Below are 17,068 nucleotides of genomic sequence, written 5' to 3'. Positions count from 1 at the left end.
TGTTGCTTTCATTAAAAGGAAACTGGTATGATCAAGAGAAAACAGGTTTGGGTAATGATCATGAGAAGGGAAAGCCATTCTAGGAAGGCATTCATTTTCAAGCAAATAATATGTTACAATAAGAAAAGAGGACTCACGGGCAATTCTTTTCATTCCACCAGTCATTGTGGCAGCAGGTAGAAGAGGGAAAGCTGGGATAGTCAGGGATACATAGTATATAGCAAGGAAGGTTCTGGAAGGGACACAGTCAAAGTTTTCCCCCTTGGTAGAAATTTTTTTAAACAAATGCAGTTGAGGTTTTCTGAGTGATTCACATTTTGGGAAACTCTTAAGTGATTTAAGTTTATTCACTAAAATTTGGGGGCCCCATCATAGCTATTGAGTATCTCCATGATGAAATTCTTTGAAGAGGTCTTCCCTTTGAAAGTCAAGTACTTAAGGAGAAATGTCAGCCAGATAATACAATATAATACAAGACAAGACAATACACATGAAGATTATTCTCTACTTGTCACAGTCTGAACACAGAGACAGTTCACCGATGAAACAAACCAGTGCAGTGGGCACCCGGGTGGCTCAGTCTGTCTTGAGCTCAAGGTGTCATCGTGGGGTCCTGGGACGGAGTCTCACATTGGACTCTCTGCGGGGAGCCTGCTTCTCTCTTTGCCTATATCTCTGGCTCTCTCCTCTGTGTCTCTCATGAATAAATAAATAAAATCTTTAAAATAAAAAAAAGAGAAACAAATTAGTGCAGAAAACTTTAAATTTCCTATGAAATAACTAGCACACATTGAATATCAGAAAGTGATGACTAATAGGAGGAATATACAAAAGGTTTCACCCACACCCTGTTTTGTGGGGTTTGCCCTATTCTTGCCACCACACCTATGAGTTTCACTTATTAAAATAATAAAGAGGTCGAACGGCTAAAATCTGCTGACCAATGCATAGAGCTATACAGAGTTCTTTAAAGGCTACTGATAGACAAGACCAGTATTCGGAGGATGCCTGATGATGTCACGTAATATTTTTTTCCAACCTGTTCTGCCTGTGTATGCTGGTGTGTGTACTTTTGTTTATATTCAGCTAATCTTTGAGAAGATTAATTCTCCTATCCTTTACCTCACTTACAAAATGTTGACCTTAAAATCAAAGATAAAATGGGGATAAATTGGGGGCAGGGAATCTAAAGTATACATAGCATCCTTAAAAAAGAAAATCCATTAAAGTGTCTAAGAGACAATTCATAAGTTTCAGACAGGTAAAATCAATAATTAAAGTTTTATGCGGAAAATACAGCCTATGCAACATCATGTGTACCCAAGAGCATGATAGGTGCATGTGTAAAAAATCTAAAAAAAATAGCAGTCATCCTATCAGCTACCTACTAAAGGGCGCTTTAAAAGGTAGCTCTAGGGGATCCCTGGGTGGCGCAGCGGTTTGGCGCCTGCCTTTGGCCCAGGGCGCGATCCTGGAGACCCGGGATCGAATCCCACATCGGGCTCCCGGTGCATGGAGCCTGCTTCTCCCTCTGCCTGTGTCTCTGCCTCTCTCTCTCTCACTGTGTGCCTATCATAAATAACTAAAAATTAAAAAAAAATATATATTAAAAGGTAGCTCTACCTATCAGCGCCTATTAAAGGGCGCTTACCATGAGCGAAGCTCTTTTCGCGTTCTTGTAATCTGGGCAATCACAAGAGGTAAAGACCCTTGCCCCCATTTCACAGATGAGCACACCACCGGCACCCAAGGAAGCCAGGTAGCTGTCCAGCATCCCCCTCGCCTCCACCGCCCATGGATGTTGGAGCTGAGCCAGCTGACTCTCCTGGAGGGCATTATGCTGAGTGAAGAAAGTCAATAGGAGAAGGACAAACGGTGTATGGTCTCATTCATTTGGGGAATATAAATAATAGTGAAAGGGAATAAAGGGGAAAGGAGAAAAAATGAGTGGGACATATCAGAAAGGGAGACTGAACTCTGGGAAACGAACAAGGGGTGGTGGAAGGGGAGGTGGGCGGGGGGTGGGGTGACTGGGTGACGGGCACTGAGGGGGGCGCTTGATGGGATGAGCACTGGGTGTTATTCTGCATGTTGGCAAATTGAGCACCAATAAAAAGTAAATTAAAAAAAAAAGAAAGAAAGATTAAAAAAAAATCCCACTAGAGTCCCATTTAGGGCAGATCCACTCCACTTTTTAGGTGTGACTGGCGACCTTGATTTTACCTTCTGAGTCACAACTTCAAGACCCGGCTTGTAGTTAAATTGAGGAAAGTGGGGCGGGGAAGTCGCGAGGCCCGGGGGGCGCCGAGGGCAGCGGGAGAGACCAGGCTGAACCCAGGACGAGGGCCCGAGGGCCCGGGGACACCAAGCGAGGGCGCCCCGCACCTGCGCCCGGACCCGCGGCCGCGGCTCGCGCACCTGGGCCCACGTGACGGGGCGGGGCCCCGCGAGGCCACGCCCCCTCCCCGCGGCGCGCCCGGACCCCGCGGACCCCGGCGGCGGCGGCGGCGGGAACCGGCGGCGGCGGCGGCGGCGGAGGCGGGCGGAGGGCGGCGGCGGAGACGCAGAGCGGCAGCGGCAGCATGTCGGCCGGCGGAGCGCCAGTCCCGCCGCCCCCGAACCCCGCCGTGTCCTTCCCGGCGCCCCGGATCACCCTGCCCGCCGGCCCGGACATCCTGCGGACCTACTCGGGGGCCTTCGTCTGCCTGGAGATTGTAAGTGGGGCGGCCCCCGCGCCCCGCGCCCGCCGCATCCTTGCCCCCCCCCCCCCCCCCCGCTCCTTCCCTCCCACGTGGCTGCACCTGCGCCGCCCCGGGGTCCCGCCCTCCGCGAGCCCCCGCCCCCGCCCGGGCCCCCCGCCCGGCACCTGTTACGCTGGCACCTGCCCCCCGCTGGCCACGGAGACCGCCCCCGGGGAGCCATCGGGCGGCGCGGCGGGGCCCAGGACCGGCACTTCGGGGAGGGGAGGGGAGGGGAGGGCGTTGGGCTTGGGGCACGGCCGGAGCCCCGGCGGCCTGGCTAGAGCTGGAGCAGGCGCCCTCGGCCTGGCCTGTTGCTGACCTGCCATCTTGCAGGGTGGTGCACAGGTGTAGCCAGCAGGTGACTGAGTGACCGGAGGCCGCCTCGCTGAGAAAACACGGGGGGGGGGGGGGGGTTGGCAGGAAGAGGAGGCGGAGCGGGCTTAAGACCCAGGCCTACCCCCCTCCTCCTTTGCCAGCGTTAGTGCCCTTTGAGTTGGAGAGGGGAGCAGGGTTTAGGAGGCAGAGCAGGGAAAAAGGTCAGGTCTGAACCGTGCCCTTGGCAGGTTCTAATCAAGTGGGCGTGACAGTGGTGGAGGAAAGGTAGAAACGTGGTTGTCAAGTTCCCCGCGGCCTGTCTTTGCACCTTCTGGCTTCCCAGTGGGCCTGGGCAGCCCCACGCCTTCTCAGCACACTTCGTTGGGCCCAGGTGACGGTGAGGTTACCTGGCCTAGCCTGCAACCTTATCGGGCTGGAGATTTAAACTTTCTAAAGGCAATTTTATAGAGTTGGGAGTTTTTGGACCAGGGGAAATGTGCAAACATAAATTGGGCAACCCAAGGTTGCGTCAGACCCTGAGAACGGCAGATCCAGAGTGCAACGATAGCAAGTGGCTGCCCTTCCTGCAGGCTGGTGTTGCTTGGTCCCGTGTGGAGTTCCCCGTCTCTCTTCCCTAACCTGCTCCTTTGAGTTTGCATAACCTGGATTTGGTAGCTTCAGTTTCACTTTTGTGCTCGTGGGGCTGGAACGCCTTGCGAGCATTGGTTTTCTTGCCCTATTATGCTAAGGTGGCTAAGGCGTGCTAGGTTAAGTTTAGCTCAGATTTGAATCTGAAAAAGGAGACAAGTGAGTTACAGGCTACGACATCAGTAATCGGATCGTGACGGCGAGGCTGGAAGAGGCTGCTTTGAGTCTGAGCCCAGTTCAGAAGCATCTGAACGCTTGGGATGAGGTACAGGCATCCATGTGAGAAGAGTAGGGAGAGGATGGCACTGGGCCCGGGCGCTGTTGTGCGTGGGGGAGATGCGCCCAGAACAGTAGGATCTGGGGAGGAAGCTTGTATAAGTTCTGGGCTGCTTTAGTTCCATGTTCCTCTAACTCGGCTTGTTTGCATACCTCTTCTACAAGTTTTTGCCAAATCCACATTCCACCTGTACTAGAATTTACAGAATGTTCACTTCAATTCACTTCTAAACTTTAGTACCCACTTCAAGCCTCATTCTCAGCAATAATACCATGAATCCTCAAATTTGATATACTGGGTATATTTTCCTAATATTTACTCAACTACCTATTTATGTATTTACTTATATGTATGTGTATATGTAAAGAGATGTAAGGGTACATGTGTGTGTCTGTGACACATATATACGAAGGCTCATCCGTGTGCCGTCAAATCAAATACTGTCTCAGGGACCATCCGTGGTCTTGTCATACTTTTTGGAAACGCTGCCTAATTCTGAGGGAGAAAGTGGGAGTGCTTCATTCTACTCTGTTTCCTCTCCCCTGCCCCCATATCTCTTTATCTGGCCCAGGAGTTAGTTCTCAACTCTGCTGTACTTAATTACTTGGGCAGCTTTTAAAAATACGGTGACTGGCCCAGACTAATTAAATCAGAATCTCCTGGGGGAGTGGGGGGGGGGGGTGCCCAGAGTCAGCCAGTTTCTTCTAAAAGCTCCCTAGAGCTTCTAGTGTACAGTCATGGCTGGGAAGCACCAAGAGCAGCCTTTTATCAGGGCTCTGTGGACAAGACAGCCCTCACGCAAATATGAATTTTCTCCCTGTGTGAGAGCTTTCCCCCTTCCGTATTCTAGTAGGGACCCAGGCTCACAGAATTATCCAGCCTTTCCTCTTATTTCTTCATGTCATAGGGCTTCTCACTCCAGAAACATGTCTCAGACCCTTACCTACATAGAATAGCATCACTTCCAAAAGCCATGTCGGTTTACTCTTCATTTTTTTTATGCCAAACATATGTAATAAGTTAAAATCTAGGCCTCCCTTACCTCTTTTACTTGGCTATCATCCTTGTTTCTCCTCAGCCCACCCCTTCAAAAATAAAAGAACCAAAATCATCCAATGAAGCTGGTGACCTCAGAGAAACAACAGACCTCATTGGAGCTGAACTGTAAACTCATGCTTGGTTCTTACCCTCCCACACGGCTTAGAGATACTGGATTATATGCCGTAAGAGAGCAGAGATCAAGGCTGCCTTGGTACCTCTCTATCTAATACACCCATATGAGCTACGTAAACACATTGGATGTATCTTTGGTCCCAGCTTTTTAAATTTCCCTCTAACTTTCCGGTTCCTTTAACATGTTCCATCTCCCATGGTTCCTCTTTACAAATTCCTCAGCATGTGGGTTAAATGTGATGGTTTGGCAGGAGCAGTTCTAAACTCTAGGTAATCTCCTTTCTGGGGGCCCAATTATTTTAGCTTTTTCCAGTGTTTCTGGATATCCCCCTACTCTTTTTCAATTTTGACCTTCTCTTCAAATCTGTTTGTCTTGGTGTTTTCTCTTTTTATGTCTTGTTGCCATCTAAGACTTGCCATGTGAAAACAGCATCTGGCAAGATGGACCGGGCTATCCATAGTTGACTAAGCTAATGAAGCCATGATCCTGGAGTTCACTTCTCAGACTAACCAGAAACTTGCTCAGAAAATTCAGTCTCGGGATGCCTGGGTGGCTCAGTGGTTGAGCATCTGCCTCCTGTTCAGGTTGTGATCCCAGAGTTCTGGGATCGTGTCCCACATCATGCTCTCCCTGCAGGGAGCCTGCTTCTCCCTCTGCCTATGTCTCTGCCACTCTCTGTGTGTCTCTCATGAATAAATAAATAAAATCTCTTTTTAAAAGAAAGAAAATTTGTTATCCGGAGGGTGCTATACTTACTGTGGTGAGCACTGAGTAATATATAGAATTGTCGAGTCACTATGCCTTACACTTGAAACTAATACAATGTTATATGTCAACTCCAAGATAAATTTTACATAAAGAATTCAACCTCAGTCCCCCTTATTATACCCATATATAATCTCTCAAGTATAAGCCATTTGGTGAGAGGTAATTCGAAAGATGCAAATAGTGCCTCCTTAACAGCACCAGGTAAGGCAATTTATGGCACTGGCTCCATAGATGGAGAATATTGCAACCACACATGCATGGTATGGCTTCTTGAGATAGGTTTGTTCCACTCCTAGATATGTAGGTTGTGAGCCCCTCTGTTTTTTGCACCAAGCTATGCTTGCCTGAAGTGTTAAATACTGTTATGTTTGCAATGCAAAGCCTTGTAGTTTAGGAGAGAAAACATCACCTTCGAAGTCACATTTTCAAATTCTCCCAGGGTTTCCTAAATTCATGTTTTCTAAGTCATTTGTCAGGCATTTATTGATTATCTATTGTGTGCAAGGCACTCTTCCAGGAAAAAAAAAAAGATGTTTAGAGCCTTCCTCACCTGAAAGAATGTATAACCTAGCTGAGAAGGTATGCCTCTCAAATAACTACCATTCAAGAAGAAAGATGCAAGTATGGAAAGTGAACTACAGATAAAGTGTTTTCCATATGGGTCTGTTCATAAGAAAATGACATCAGAGCATCTGTACTATTGGGCTGAATAAGATATTTCGGGTCCCTGTCCTCAGCTTATCTTGTATAATGCACAAGAAAGATCAGATGTAACAGTATTAAACATATAAAAGAATAAAAGGCAATATATTTGAATTCAGTGTGCTTCACGGTTTCAATAAACTGTCCATGTTCCCCAAGGCATTCATTAGTGTTTTTCTTTATGGAAGATATTATAGTACTTTTATTCATATGCTTCAACCTACAGTGTTGCAGATGTCCCAATAATTTTCATTTATTCAACAAATAATTAAGAATCTGCTATGCGTCAGGCCTTATTTTATATCCTGGAAGTAGAATGATTAACATAGCCCCTACCCTTAAAAGAAATTCCTATATTGTGAAGTATAAAAGTCAAGAAAGAATTACAGTGCTGTGTTTGAATTGATAAGATAGGTTCATGAAAAGTACTATTTAAAAACAAGGTAGAGGGGCATCTCGGTGCCTCATTCAGTTAAGCATCTGACTTTGGCTCAGGTCTTGATCTCAGGGTCCTGGAATTGAGCCCTGCTTTGGGCCCCCTGCTCAGCAGGGAGTCTGCTTGTCCCTCTACCCCTCCCCCTCCTCATGCTCACTCACTCTCTCTCTGTCAAATGAATAAATAAAATCTTAAAGAAAAAGAAGAAAGAAAAACAGGATAGAGCATGTCTGGCCACTGAGGAGTCCAGGACAGACAGCTTGAATGGAATGGTGACATTTGAGCTTAGTCTGAAATGATGAGTAGGCATTCAATAGACAGAAAAAGTGGGGAAGAAAATTCTAGGTAGAAACAAGGGCATGGGTAAACCCTAAAGAAGAGAAGGACCATGAAATGAAGGTTTTAGCAATTGTTAGTTTGTTTTGATTTTTTACATGACCTGTGGGAAGTGGACAGAGGAAGGAGAAAGAGCAGGTGGCAGGGCTTGAGTTGTGATGTGCTGAAAATGGTAGGTCAAGGCACAGGATGGGTTGCTGCTGAATGACAGGGGCAAACGTGATCATACTTGTGTTTTAGAAATCTTTGGGTCGTGGGGTTTGGTTATAAAACAGATTGAAGGCAGAGAGATCAGCTAAGGGGCTTGTTTCAGTGGTTTGCTTGGGGGATAATGACAACTTGATAAATGAAAGAAGTAGAGAAGAAGAGAGTCAGGCCTGACGTTTAGAAGGTCAACCAGGTATGTAAAGTTTGGCATGTCCTGAAATGATACTAGACCAAACTTAACTCTAAGGTGTAACTCAGAGGAATTATGCCAGAAAAACAAATGTTAATGAGAGGATGTTGGGGAGGGAGGGGTTCTGGAACAGGCACGTGCAGTCCTGTAGAGCAATCTATGGAAGGGATATCAGGTTATTTTCAACCCAAAGATTTGACATTAGATGAATGTATAAATGGTCAGATGTATAGAGTCTCCTTTTCTTGCCCAGAATATAAATTTGAGTTGCACACCGACATTGTGTGTTTGCAGTGGTGAAGAGGGGCTCTTCATGGATGTGTTTGACCTCTTGAAAGGGGTTTTATTCTATAACTAAGATTTTCCCTTTACCTCTGGGTTAAAAACCTCCAGCCATGTGTAAAGAGTCCTTAAAGCTTCATAAGAGAAAATAAACTGATGCCTCTACCCAGGATTATTTTCAGCAATCGTTTGCCCTGACTGGCAGCCCTGTATGAAACGTGAAGAATAGCAGTATGGAAAACTTTAAGTCAGGTTCCTGGAAAGTTTGACCTTGAGCTCTAAAGGAAAAGCTCAAGGAGAGGAGATTTGTTTTGCAGAACCACATAGAAATGTTCTAGTTGGTAGTAGGAGTCCTGGCCATGGCATATTTGCATTGATGTGTCTGAATAGGAAAGACTTTGTAACAGCAAAGGACAGGAACCAGACTGGTGTACACAGTATCCTGCACGTGTGATGCCTAACAGATGCTCTTGGATCTGCAGGACAAACTGTACCTTGAGTGAAAATATTCCAGAGAAACTAGAGTGGAGAAGGGAAGTTTGGGAGTAGATTGGATCTGCAGGACAAACTGTACCATGAATGAAAATATTCTGGAGAAACTGGAGTGGAGAAGGGTAGTTTGGGAGTAGATGTCCTGAGCAACTTTTAAAATGTCATGATTCCTTTCCAGGAATCTGCAGTCTGATCTGAATTACCTATGTCCTCTTTTGTATGACAAGGGATCACATCCTTTTCCAGTCACCATATATGATATTCTTAACTTTTGTATAATAGCTTCCAGAAGGAGGGAGGTAAAAAGGAAGAAAAGAGGCAATGATTTGTAGGGTTCTTGCTGATGTCCAGGCATGGACCTGCATCATCTGCACTAGTTAGATGATAACTAGTTACCCACAAACATGAAAAGAGAATTTTTTTAAAAAACCAAGGGCAATTACAAGTAAGAATAAAAAAGGGGTCAGAACATATTTCTCCCCCATATAAGATGTGCTTCCCATTTTGGGGTTAGCATCAGCTATTTAAGAAACCGGGTTGGAAGTTTGGATGGAGAGGGGGAAAAACTGTAGTACCAAATTCTTTATAGCATCCTCAGACATATTTTTTGAATTTTCTAATGTAAATCTAAAAAGCAAAACTTCTTTTGCATTAGTATGTTTTGTACAGAGGCCTGTTCTATATCTGTTATTTCTCATTGCTTCTCACTTGTCTGGTTTTTCCTTTCTCTGTTTTAAAACAAACAAAAAACACCTAACCAGCTTGTACCTCTAATTCAGAACTGCATCAGGGCTAGTCCAGGACCAGGACCAGTTTGGATGGAAGTCCGCATAGTGAGAGGACAGATGGGGATTGATGGAGGAAGCAGGAGGGGGTCGGGTAAGGCACAAGATAAACACTGCCCTAGTCAAAAGTTCCAGCAGCAGTTGCAGTAGAATCCATGAATTGAACAAATCTGGGACCCGAAGAAGATTGAAAATGGGGTGTCATGAGCTAGACTGGAAAAAGCTGCCAACTTCCTCAGAGCTTTCCATCCCTGCCTCCTGAGATCTTGTAGTAGGTGGTGGGTGCTGCCAATAATAACTTAAAAATTGAGAAGTACATGTTCCTGCTTCACTAGTCTTCATGCCTATTTTTGAACACCCACCATGTACTAGGGGATGAGCTAGGCCCCAGACAGCAGTGTGTTCTGAGCATCTTTAGCTGTACTTCTGGAGCATTTTCTTTTAGAGTCATTCTTTACACACCCTGGTTGGTTTTCGTTCATTTCAAGGAGAAGGCACTTGAACATCTTTTGTAGAAAGCATTGTCTTGGGTTCTGAGCGTGCAGAGATGTTTAAGGCAATGCTGCTAACTCTGAACTTGCAATCCAGTGGGGAAACCAGCCATATGAATCTATAACTTCCAACCAATAGTTGTAAGTGCTACAAAAGATACAGACATCAGTAACCATGGAAGCACCAAGGGATGGCATCCATCCAGGGAAGTCTTTCTGGAAGATATGCTGCCAGAGTTTAAGTTTTCCAGAGAAAGTTTTGGTGGCATCATGCTAGGCAGAGCATGGACCAGTGTGATGGACTCATGTGCAGGGGACAAGGAGCAAGAGGCTAGTTGCCAGGATTGGGCAGCTGGAAAAGTAGCAGTGTTGGGAGGAAGGTGAGCTTGGAGAAGCGACATCAGTGTTCTTGATACTGTTACCACTTGACTACAGTCAGAGGGTGAATGAATTCACACATTTATAGGCTGCCTTACAAGCACATGAATCAGTTGTATCTTGACCAAAGTATGTTCCCAGTTAAAACCAAAATTTTGGAATACAGGTTGTGTATAAAGAGCTAATTATAGGTAGTCTATTCATTAGATGGTAGTCTGAACACGTTAAAAATTCTTCAACCGTGTTGTTTCATTTACGGGTGCTCTGTAAACCAGCATTTATTAAAATAGGAGAGGTCACCAAGAAGATGAGGTTTTCTGAACTTTTGGAGGGGCACCAACTGCTCTGTGGTCCCAATGAAAGTTGTGTCCTCACAATAGATAAGATTTCAGGAAATCAGTCTCCGACCTCCACCAAGCCAGTCCACAGCAAAAGGATAGATACCCTGCTCCAGACTGAACATTAACTTTTGAGGGAGCCACGACAGCGTAATATCAAGAGCAGAGGCTAACATTTATTGACTATAACTTAGGGCAAGTTATTAATGGGTGTGTATTTCAACTTATCTTTCAAATGGGAATAATAATAGTAATTAGCTCTCAGTGTTTGTGTGGATTAAATTGGTAAAATGAAATCCATAGAGCAGTTCTTGGAGCATAAGCATTAGATAAGTGCTAGCTAATATTTTTATTATCCTCATCAGCTTCAACCTCCTACTCGAACTAACTCTATAAACCAGATTAAGAGACATTTTTTTTTCCCTCTAGGTTTATTGGTTGGTTCATTTTCTCACTGTTACAGTGAGGAAGTGCTCAATCTATAAATAGCAGGAAAATCTGAAAGAACGGGTTATATGTTATATACAGGAAGTTCTAAATAATGAAATATTTCTCCTTAGGGATAGTCTAACCAGTCCCTCATATCTTCAGATTCACTTACCTTTGCCCCTTCTCATTCCAAACTTTGACTGAAAAATAGGTCAGAGTAGGAATTGGACTGTTTACTTAGTGCATTAATAAGACTATACTAAGATGAAGGCGTCAGATTGGTTTGAAAGTTGTTAGCTAAGATGTTGGAGGGCAACATTGGGCTCCCTGCTCTGCGGGGAGTCTGCTTCTCCCTCTGCCTCTGCCTTCCCCTTACTCATTTTCTCTGTCTCTCTTTCTGTCTCTCAAATAAATAAATAAAATCTTCTTTAAAAAAAAAAGATGTTGGAGGGCATATTTCAAAGCCTGCAAGTAGGAAATAAGTGACTTTTGGGAAAGAGAAAAAAAAGGGTATTTGCAAAACGAATCCTTTAGAGACATAAGACCATCCAAATAGGAGACAAGTTGAGAAATCAGTCATCCACGCAGCTAGCATCACAAGAGTTGCTTCTGGCTCAATACCATGTTTTCCCGCGGGGTTACGGGTTCTCACCAGTCCACGGTTTCTAGTGAAAACACATTTCAAGTCCAACTTGGAAGGTTCGGTGCAGTGTGACATGTAGATGAAAACTTCCACGGCTTTCTTATGGGAAGGCTTCAATCAAGTCACACCCTTGTGGGCCGCAGAAGCCAAGTGAAAGCGATAAACATATGGTAAGCCACAGAGGAGATGTGTGGTTTTAGGAATGGGTAGCAATTAAATAACTGCAGCTCGGCACATAGTTGAGCGCTTGCAGTGTCTCTCAGGTACATCACCTGAATCTGAGCTCAGAGGCTAAGGGGGAACTGAGTCACCGCAGAAGGCTGATACCTACGCCTAGGGAATGTTTGCCTTTGCACCATCCCTGGAAGTCTGGTCATCTTTTTGTTAGAGCTTGAGGCTTGGAGTCCTAAGCCCCAACTTACCAGTTCCTGAAAGAAATGTCAAAATGTGATACATTGGGGAGTTTTATATGTAATTATTGGGCCTTTTAGGACACTAGAGGGTGATGGAAGGCAGTGATAGACAAGAGGTCAGAATGTGGAGTCAGAGCCAAGAGGAGAAAACGTGGGCAGACATGGCATTCCACTCTCTTTCACAGTGTGTGTACTGTGCAGTTGCTACGATACTTTATCAACTGTTCTCTCTCAGATTTTAACCATGTTTATGCTCCGCTTTTCACCCAAAAACAAGGCTCCCTCCAGAGTCACCTGCGCTAAACTGGGATTCTAATAATTAAGTATGGCTGGTAAGCGCCCTCAGCTTAGTAATGCCAAGAATTAGATGAAATAAATATATGAACGTTAAGGAGAACTTAATGAAGTGTTATTAAAAGATCAGGTTTTTAAAAATTTACTTGTTTGACAGAGTGAGTGAGAGCATAAGCGGGGGAGGGGCAAAGGGAGAGGGAGAAGCAGGCTCCCCACTGAGCAGGGAGCCCACCTCCAGCTCCTGCTCAATCCCAGGACCCTGAGATCATGACTGATGCTGAAGGTAGACACTTAACCACCTGAGCCACCCCGGTGCCCCAAAAGATCAGTTCTAAAGTTGGAGCCAGGTTGGGAAGCTCAGGGAGAAAAGGTAGGTTTTGGCCAAGGCCAATCCAGAAACAAGGAAGAAAGAACAGTGTCAAAGCCCCAGTGGCCTGTACACCAAGGTGACAGTCTTGCAGTGAGGAAGGGGGGCCTTGCTTCTGTTCTCTGTATCTACCAAAGCTGCCCTGCTGAGCTGGACTCCGGTCTGGATTTCACAGACTCAGGGAGCCAGGGATTGGGGTGGGGTGGGGCACTCCTACGCCTTCCTCCCCTACCTGCCCCCTTCCCACGCAACACACACACACCACAGATGAGGAAGCGAATCTGTTCTTTTCATATAAGCATTTTGTTTCCTTTCCAAGGCTTTGAGGTGTTGGAAGGGCTGTAATTTTGAGTATGACAAGAATGGTTCATTTATACTGTTTCACATCAGCATCTGCTGTCAGAGCCCTGGTCTGCCTTGAAAGCCTGCTTGAAAACCTGCCTCCCCTGCCTCCCCTGCCTCCCCTGCCTCCCTCGCCTCCCTCTCTCGATGCCTCCCATTATATTTCTTCTCTCCACTCCCAGCCTCTTGGAGCACACTGTGTGGAGCTCTTTTTATAGCACTCACCACAATCTGCTCCTGAATCAGATTTGATGGTGTCTATTTCTCCCTAATCTAGAGCTCCTGGAGACAGAACCTCGCCTTTTTTTTTTTCTTTCTTTCTTTCTTTTTTTCTCTTGAGTATTCTTCTACAGTGCCTGGCAATAGATTTGAGGCCAACCAGTTTGAGGTCCAGTCGAGGCTTATTAAATGTTCTCCTTAATTCGAGGGGATCATATAACTCTTCTTCAGAGGGTCAATTTATCATAATCCTTACATCATATAATTATGCTTTTCTATCTCAGTCAGCTTGCCCCTAATAAACATGGCCAGTTGATCTCTATTACCCTGTGTACTTGCACCTCAATTCTCAATAGGTGGCTCTTTAATTAATAGATATTTAATAGCATATATTTCTTAAATAGCCTTTGGAGTAGTTAGTATAAGTTATTTGTAGTGGGTGAGTAAGAAAAGGTTACCAGGAAGATAATGGTGAGAAAGAAAGGAAAGATTTGAAGATCTTATCACCTTCAAATATTTAGTAAATAGTATGAAAGAGTAGAGCACCTTTTTACCGGGAACATTATTTCCTTCATAGCTACAATAAGGTTCTGGTTAAATTTTTAAGTGTGCATTAATATTCCATGACTTAGACTTATTTCACAAAACTTTCTGTGTTGTTAATTTTTTTTATTTGAAATTAGGACCTCAGGGATCCCTGGGTGGCGCAGCGGTTTGGCGCCTGCCTTTGGCCCAGGGCGCGATCCTGGAGACCTAGGATCGAATCCCACATCAGGCTCCCGGTGCATGGAGCCTGCTTCTCCCTCCGCCTGTGTCTCTGCCTCTCTCTCTCTCTCTGTGACTATCATAAATAAATAAAAAAAAATTTAAAAAAAAAAAAAAAAAAAAAAAAAAAAAATGAAATTAGGACCTCAGCAACCACAATTATAAATTTATTAGATTGGTGCTATCGTTATCATACTCAAGTAATAATTTATTATGCTTTTGAAAATGTTTTTCAAAATGGCAATGAATTGTATGACTGGGCCCTTGTTTAGAAACTTGAATTAAAACTTGCAACTTTAACTTTTGGTGATTTGTTCAATTTGCAGTTTGGATGTTATCTAGATACTTAAGAGGCAAGACACACATAATTATTGGTTTTTAATATGTAGAGTTCCAGCTGTTCTTGGAAACTTGGAGTTTATTTACTAAACAAATATTAGAGGGCCTCCTGCATGCCAGATGGATATGTTTCTATGATATGACCTGTGTGTGTGTGTGTGTGTGTGTGTGTGTGTGTGTATGATTGGGACGGGGTATTGATTTCCACTTGCCTAGGCTTTTGGATCACCAATCTAGGGTAGTGCCTGACTGATAGGAAGGGATCATTATGTCGATGGACAAATGGCTTGGCATGCAGAAGCCTGTCAGGCAGCTGGCTGCCAAGAAGGTCTCATAGTGCAGTTGGACGGGAAGCCAGGACATCCAGTTACAGTATTTCTCATTAGTGTAAAATATCCGTATAGGGAGCTTGCCCAGGAGATAGGGAGGTACCTATACATGGAGTGGAACTCAGGAAAGACTTTTGGGGTGATGTACTCTTCAATATGAGCTATGAACAGCAGTTTCTCAAATACACATGGGGAAGGAATGACATTCTGGGCCAGCATATGTCAGGCCTCTCAGATGTGAAAGCGCTTTGTCTTTGGACTATGGATTTTTTTTTTCTTGCGTGTAAAATGTGAGAGGCTTAGTGGCAAAAGACAGGTTAGAGCATAAGGGACCTGGGATGCCATGCAAAGGATGTGTAGCCTCTATCACTTTAGTGGTAGCTTAGAGGAGGCTGCTGTGGTTAGGTTCATAAAACTGACCATCTCTACCCCTTAATCATTTCTCCTCCTGTGATCTCTCCCTCACTCCTAGTTTCCCAAGCCAGGAACCTGGGTTTCTTCCTTATCTGTTCTTTTGCTGATCTGATCAGTCACCTCCTGCCACCACATCCACCTCTCATTTCTGTCTAATCTGCTCACTCCCCTCTGTGCTGTGTGCCTGAATCTGGGCTGTGCCCTGTGGCTGTCGCAGTCTCCTCCATGGTCCCTCAGGCCCACATCCTCTCTTCTCTAGCCCTGTGGCCCTGCAGCCAGAGAGAAGCTTCCGAATACGAATTGAATCACGCCAGTTCCTGCTCAGGGGTCCTGTGGCCTCCCACCGGCCTTGGGAGAAGTTCGCCTCCGCAGGTGGATCTGCAGGACCCTTGAGCTCAGCATCCAGCTCTCACCTCCGGCCATCCCCCGCATGGCACCTGCTGCTCCTGCTCCCGCTGTGCTGAACTCTGCCCTCAGCTCTACGAGATCACCTCAGGGCTCCCCTCCTGCCCCGGCAACTACCTTCTCCTTGGGCCCCTATACTCTCCAGCTTTGTCCCTTGGGTGGCTGCCTCCAAGGAGTGTTTCCCGAGCCTTCAGCTCTGGATTTTAGAGCCCTCAATCTGTGAGCCTGTGGTGCCCAGAATCTCCCCAATGGTGACATGTGTGAAGCAGCATTTTACTCACTTGCTTAATTGTCCATTTCCTGGGGCATCTGGGTGGCTCAGTTGGTTAAGCATCTGATTTCAGCTCAGGTCATCATCCCAGGGTCCTGAGATGGAGCACCGCCCTGGGCTCTGCACTCAGTGCGGAGCCTGCTTGAGTTTCTCTGTCTCCCTCTGCCCCTGCCCCTGCCCCCGACTTACTCTCTCCAAATAAGTAGGTAAATAAATAAATAAATAAATAAATAAATAAATAAATAAATAAATCTTTTTAAAAAATAAAACTTAAAAAAAAATGTCTCTTTCCTATAAATGACTGAATTCTCTGGTGGCAGGGACCAAGTGTAGCTTGTTTACCACCTTATTCCCAGGACCTGGAACAGTGCCTGACAGGCAGTAGGTGTTTACTGAGTATTAGATCTGTGAATATTCAAAGTACCTATTCCCATGCTCAGCACATAGAAGAGTATCAATAAATCAGGTAGGTTTTATTTACTACCATGTACAGCAGCTGCGGCTGTTATTCTACAGAGAGGTAATAATCCCACATGTACAAATAGGCCGTGATAAGGACGGGCACATGGCCATTAGAAGTGACAAGTTAGAAAGTTATGACTGATCTTTGCTGATAAACTCTCTGAGACATGGCGAGGGCAGAAGCCAGTGGTTTGAGTCAGAGCTCAAGGTAGGAGGCAGGGACCAAGCAAAGCTGAATTTGTATAAATGATTGACTGAAAAGGAAATTGTTAGGCAACAGGGGTCAGAGGAAACTATTTTTAGGTAATGAAAGAATTCTGTGTCTGTTCATGGGCTGAGGATGAGAGTCCAACACAAAAGCAGGTGCAGAGACAGGTGTGGACTGGGTCACCCGAGAGAGAAAGCACTGGTCTTGGCCCTGAGGGAAGCCGGTGGCCTACATCAGGAAAGAGGAAAGTGAATGGGGTGGCTGGGACATGTGCAGGGGTCTGGGGAGAAACCAGGGGTGCGAACATGATCAGTTACTGCCCACACATGTGACATCTTTCTTCCTTCCCTCAGCTGTTTGGGGGACTCGTCTGGATTTTGGTCGCCTCCTCCAACGTTCCTCTACCTCTGCTACAAGGATGGGTCATGTTCGTGTCCGTGACAGCTTTCATCTTTTCCCTCCTTTTCCTGGGCGTGTTCCTCTCTGGCATGGTGACTCAGATTGATGCCAACTGGAACTTCCTGGTAAGGGATTTTTAAGTCTATTTCAGGAAAATGCAAGAAACGTATAAATATCTTCCTCTGTCCTGAAATGCCTGATCCCCTGTT

General features: G+C 45.4%; 1 protein-coding gene and 1 long non-coding RNA gene across 4 annotated transcripts in view; one reads left to right on the top strand and one right to left on the bottom strand.

Moving 5' to 3' along the window:
- Positions 1-323: 323 nt before the first annotated feature.
- LOC121498963 lies at positions 324-3,168 on the bottom strand. The gene is made up of 3 exons (XR_005989960.1): positions 2,867-3,168; positions 1,652-1,840; positions 324-718 (listed from the first exon to the last, which is right to left on the bottom strand). It is a non-coding gene; the product is annotated as an uncharacterized LOC121498963 (long non-coding RNA).
- MAL2 (mal, T cell differentiation protein 2) overlaps positions 2,456-17,068 on the top strand; it is a 68,327-nt gene continuing 53,714 nt past the window's right edge. For 2 of the 3 annotated variants that reach the window (XM_041769391.1, XM_041769390.1), the window contains exons 1-2: positions 2,456-2,714; positions 16,814-16,984. In XM_041769391.1, the coding sequence (XP_041625325.1) occupies positions 2,583-2,714; positions 16,814-16,984 (303 nt within the window). In that variant the 5' untranslated portion in view covers positions 2,456-2,582. The remainder of the gene's footprint in view (positions 2,715-16,813; positions 16,985-17,068) is intronic. The other variant, XM_041769389.1, reaches the window with a different exon arrangement.

Source organism: Vulpes lagopus, chromosome 9, assembly GCF_018345385.1.
Source record: "Vulpes lagopus strain Blue_001 chromosome 9, ASM1834538v1, whole genome shotgun sequence".
Classification (NCBI taxonomy): domain Eukaryota; kingdom Metazoa; phylum Chordata; class Mammalia; order Carnivora; family Canidae; genus Vulpes; species Vulpes lagopus.
This window is presented reverse-complemented; position numbering and strand designations above follow the sequence as displayed.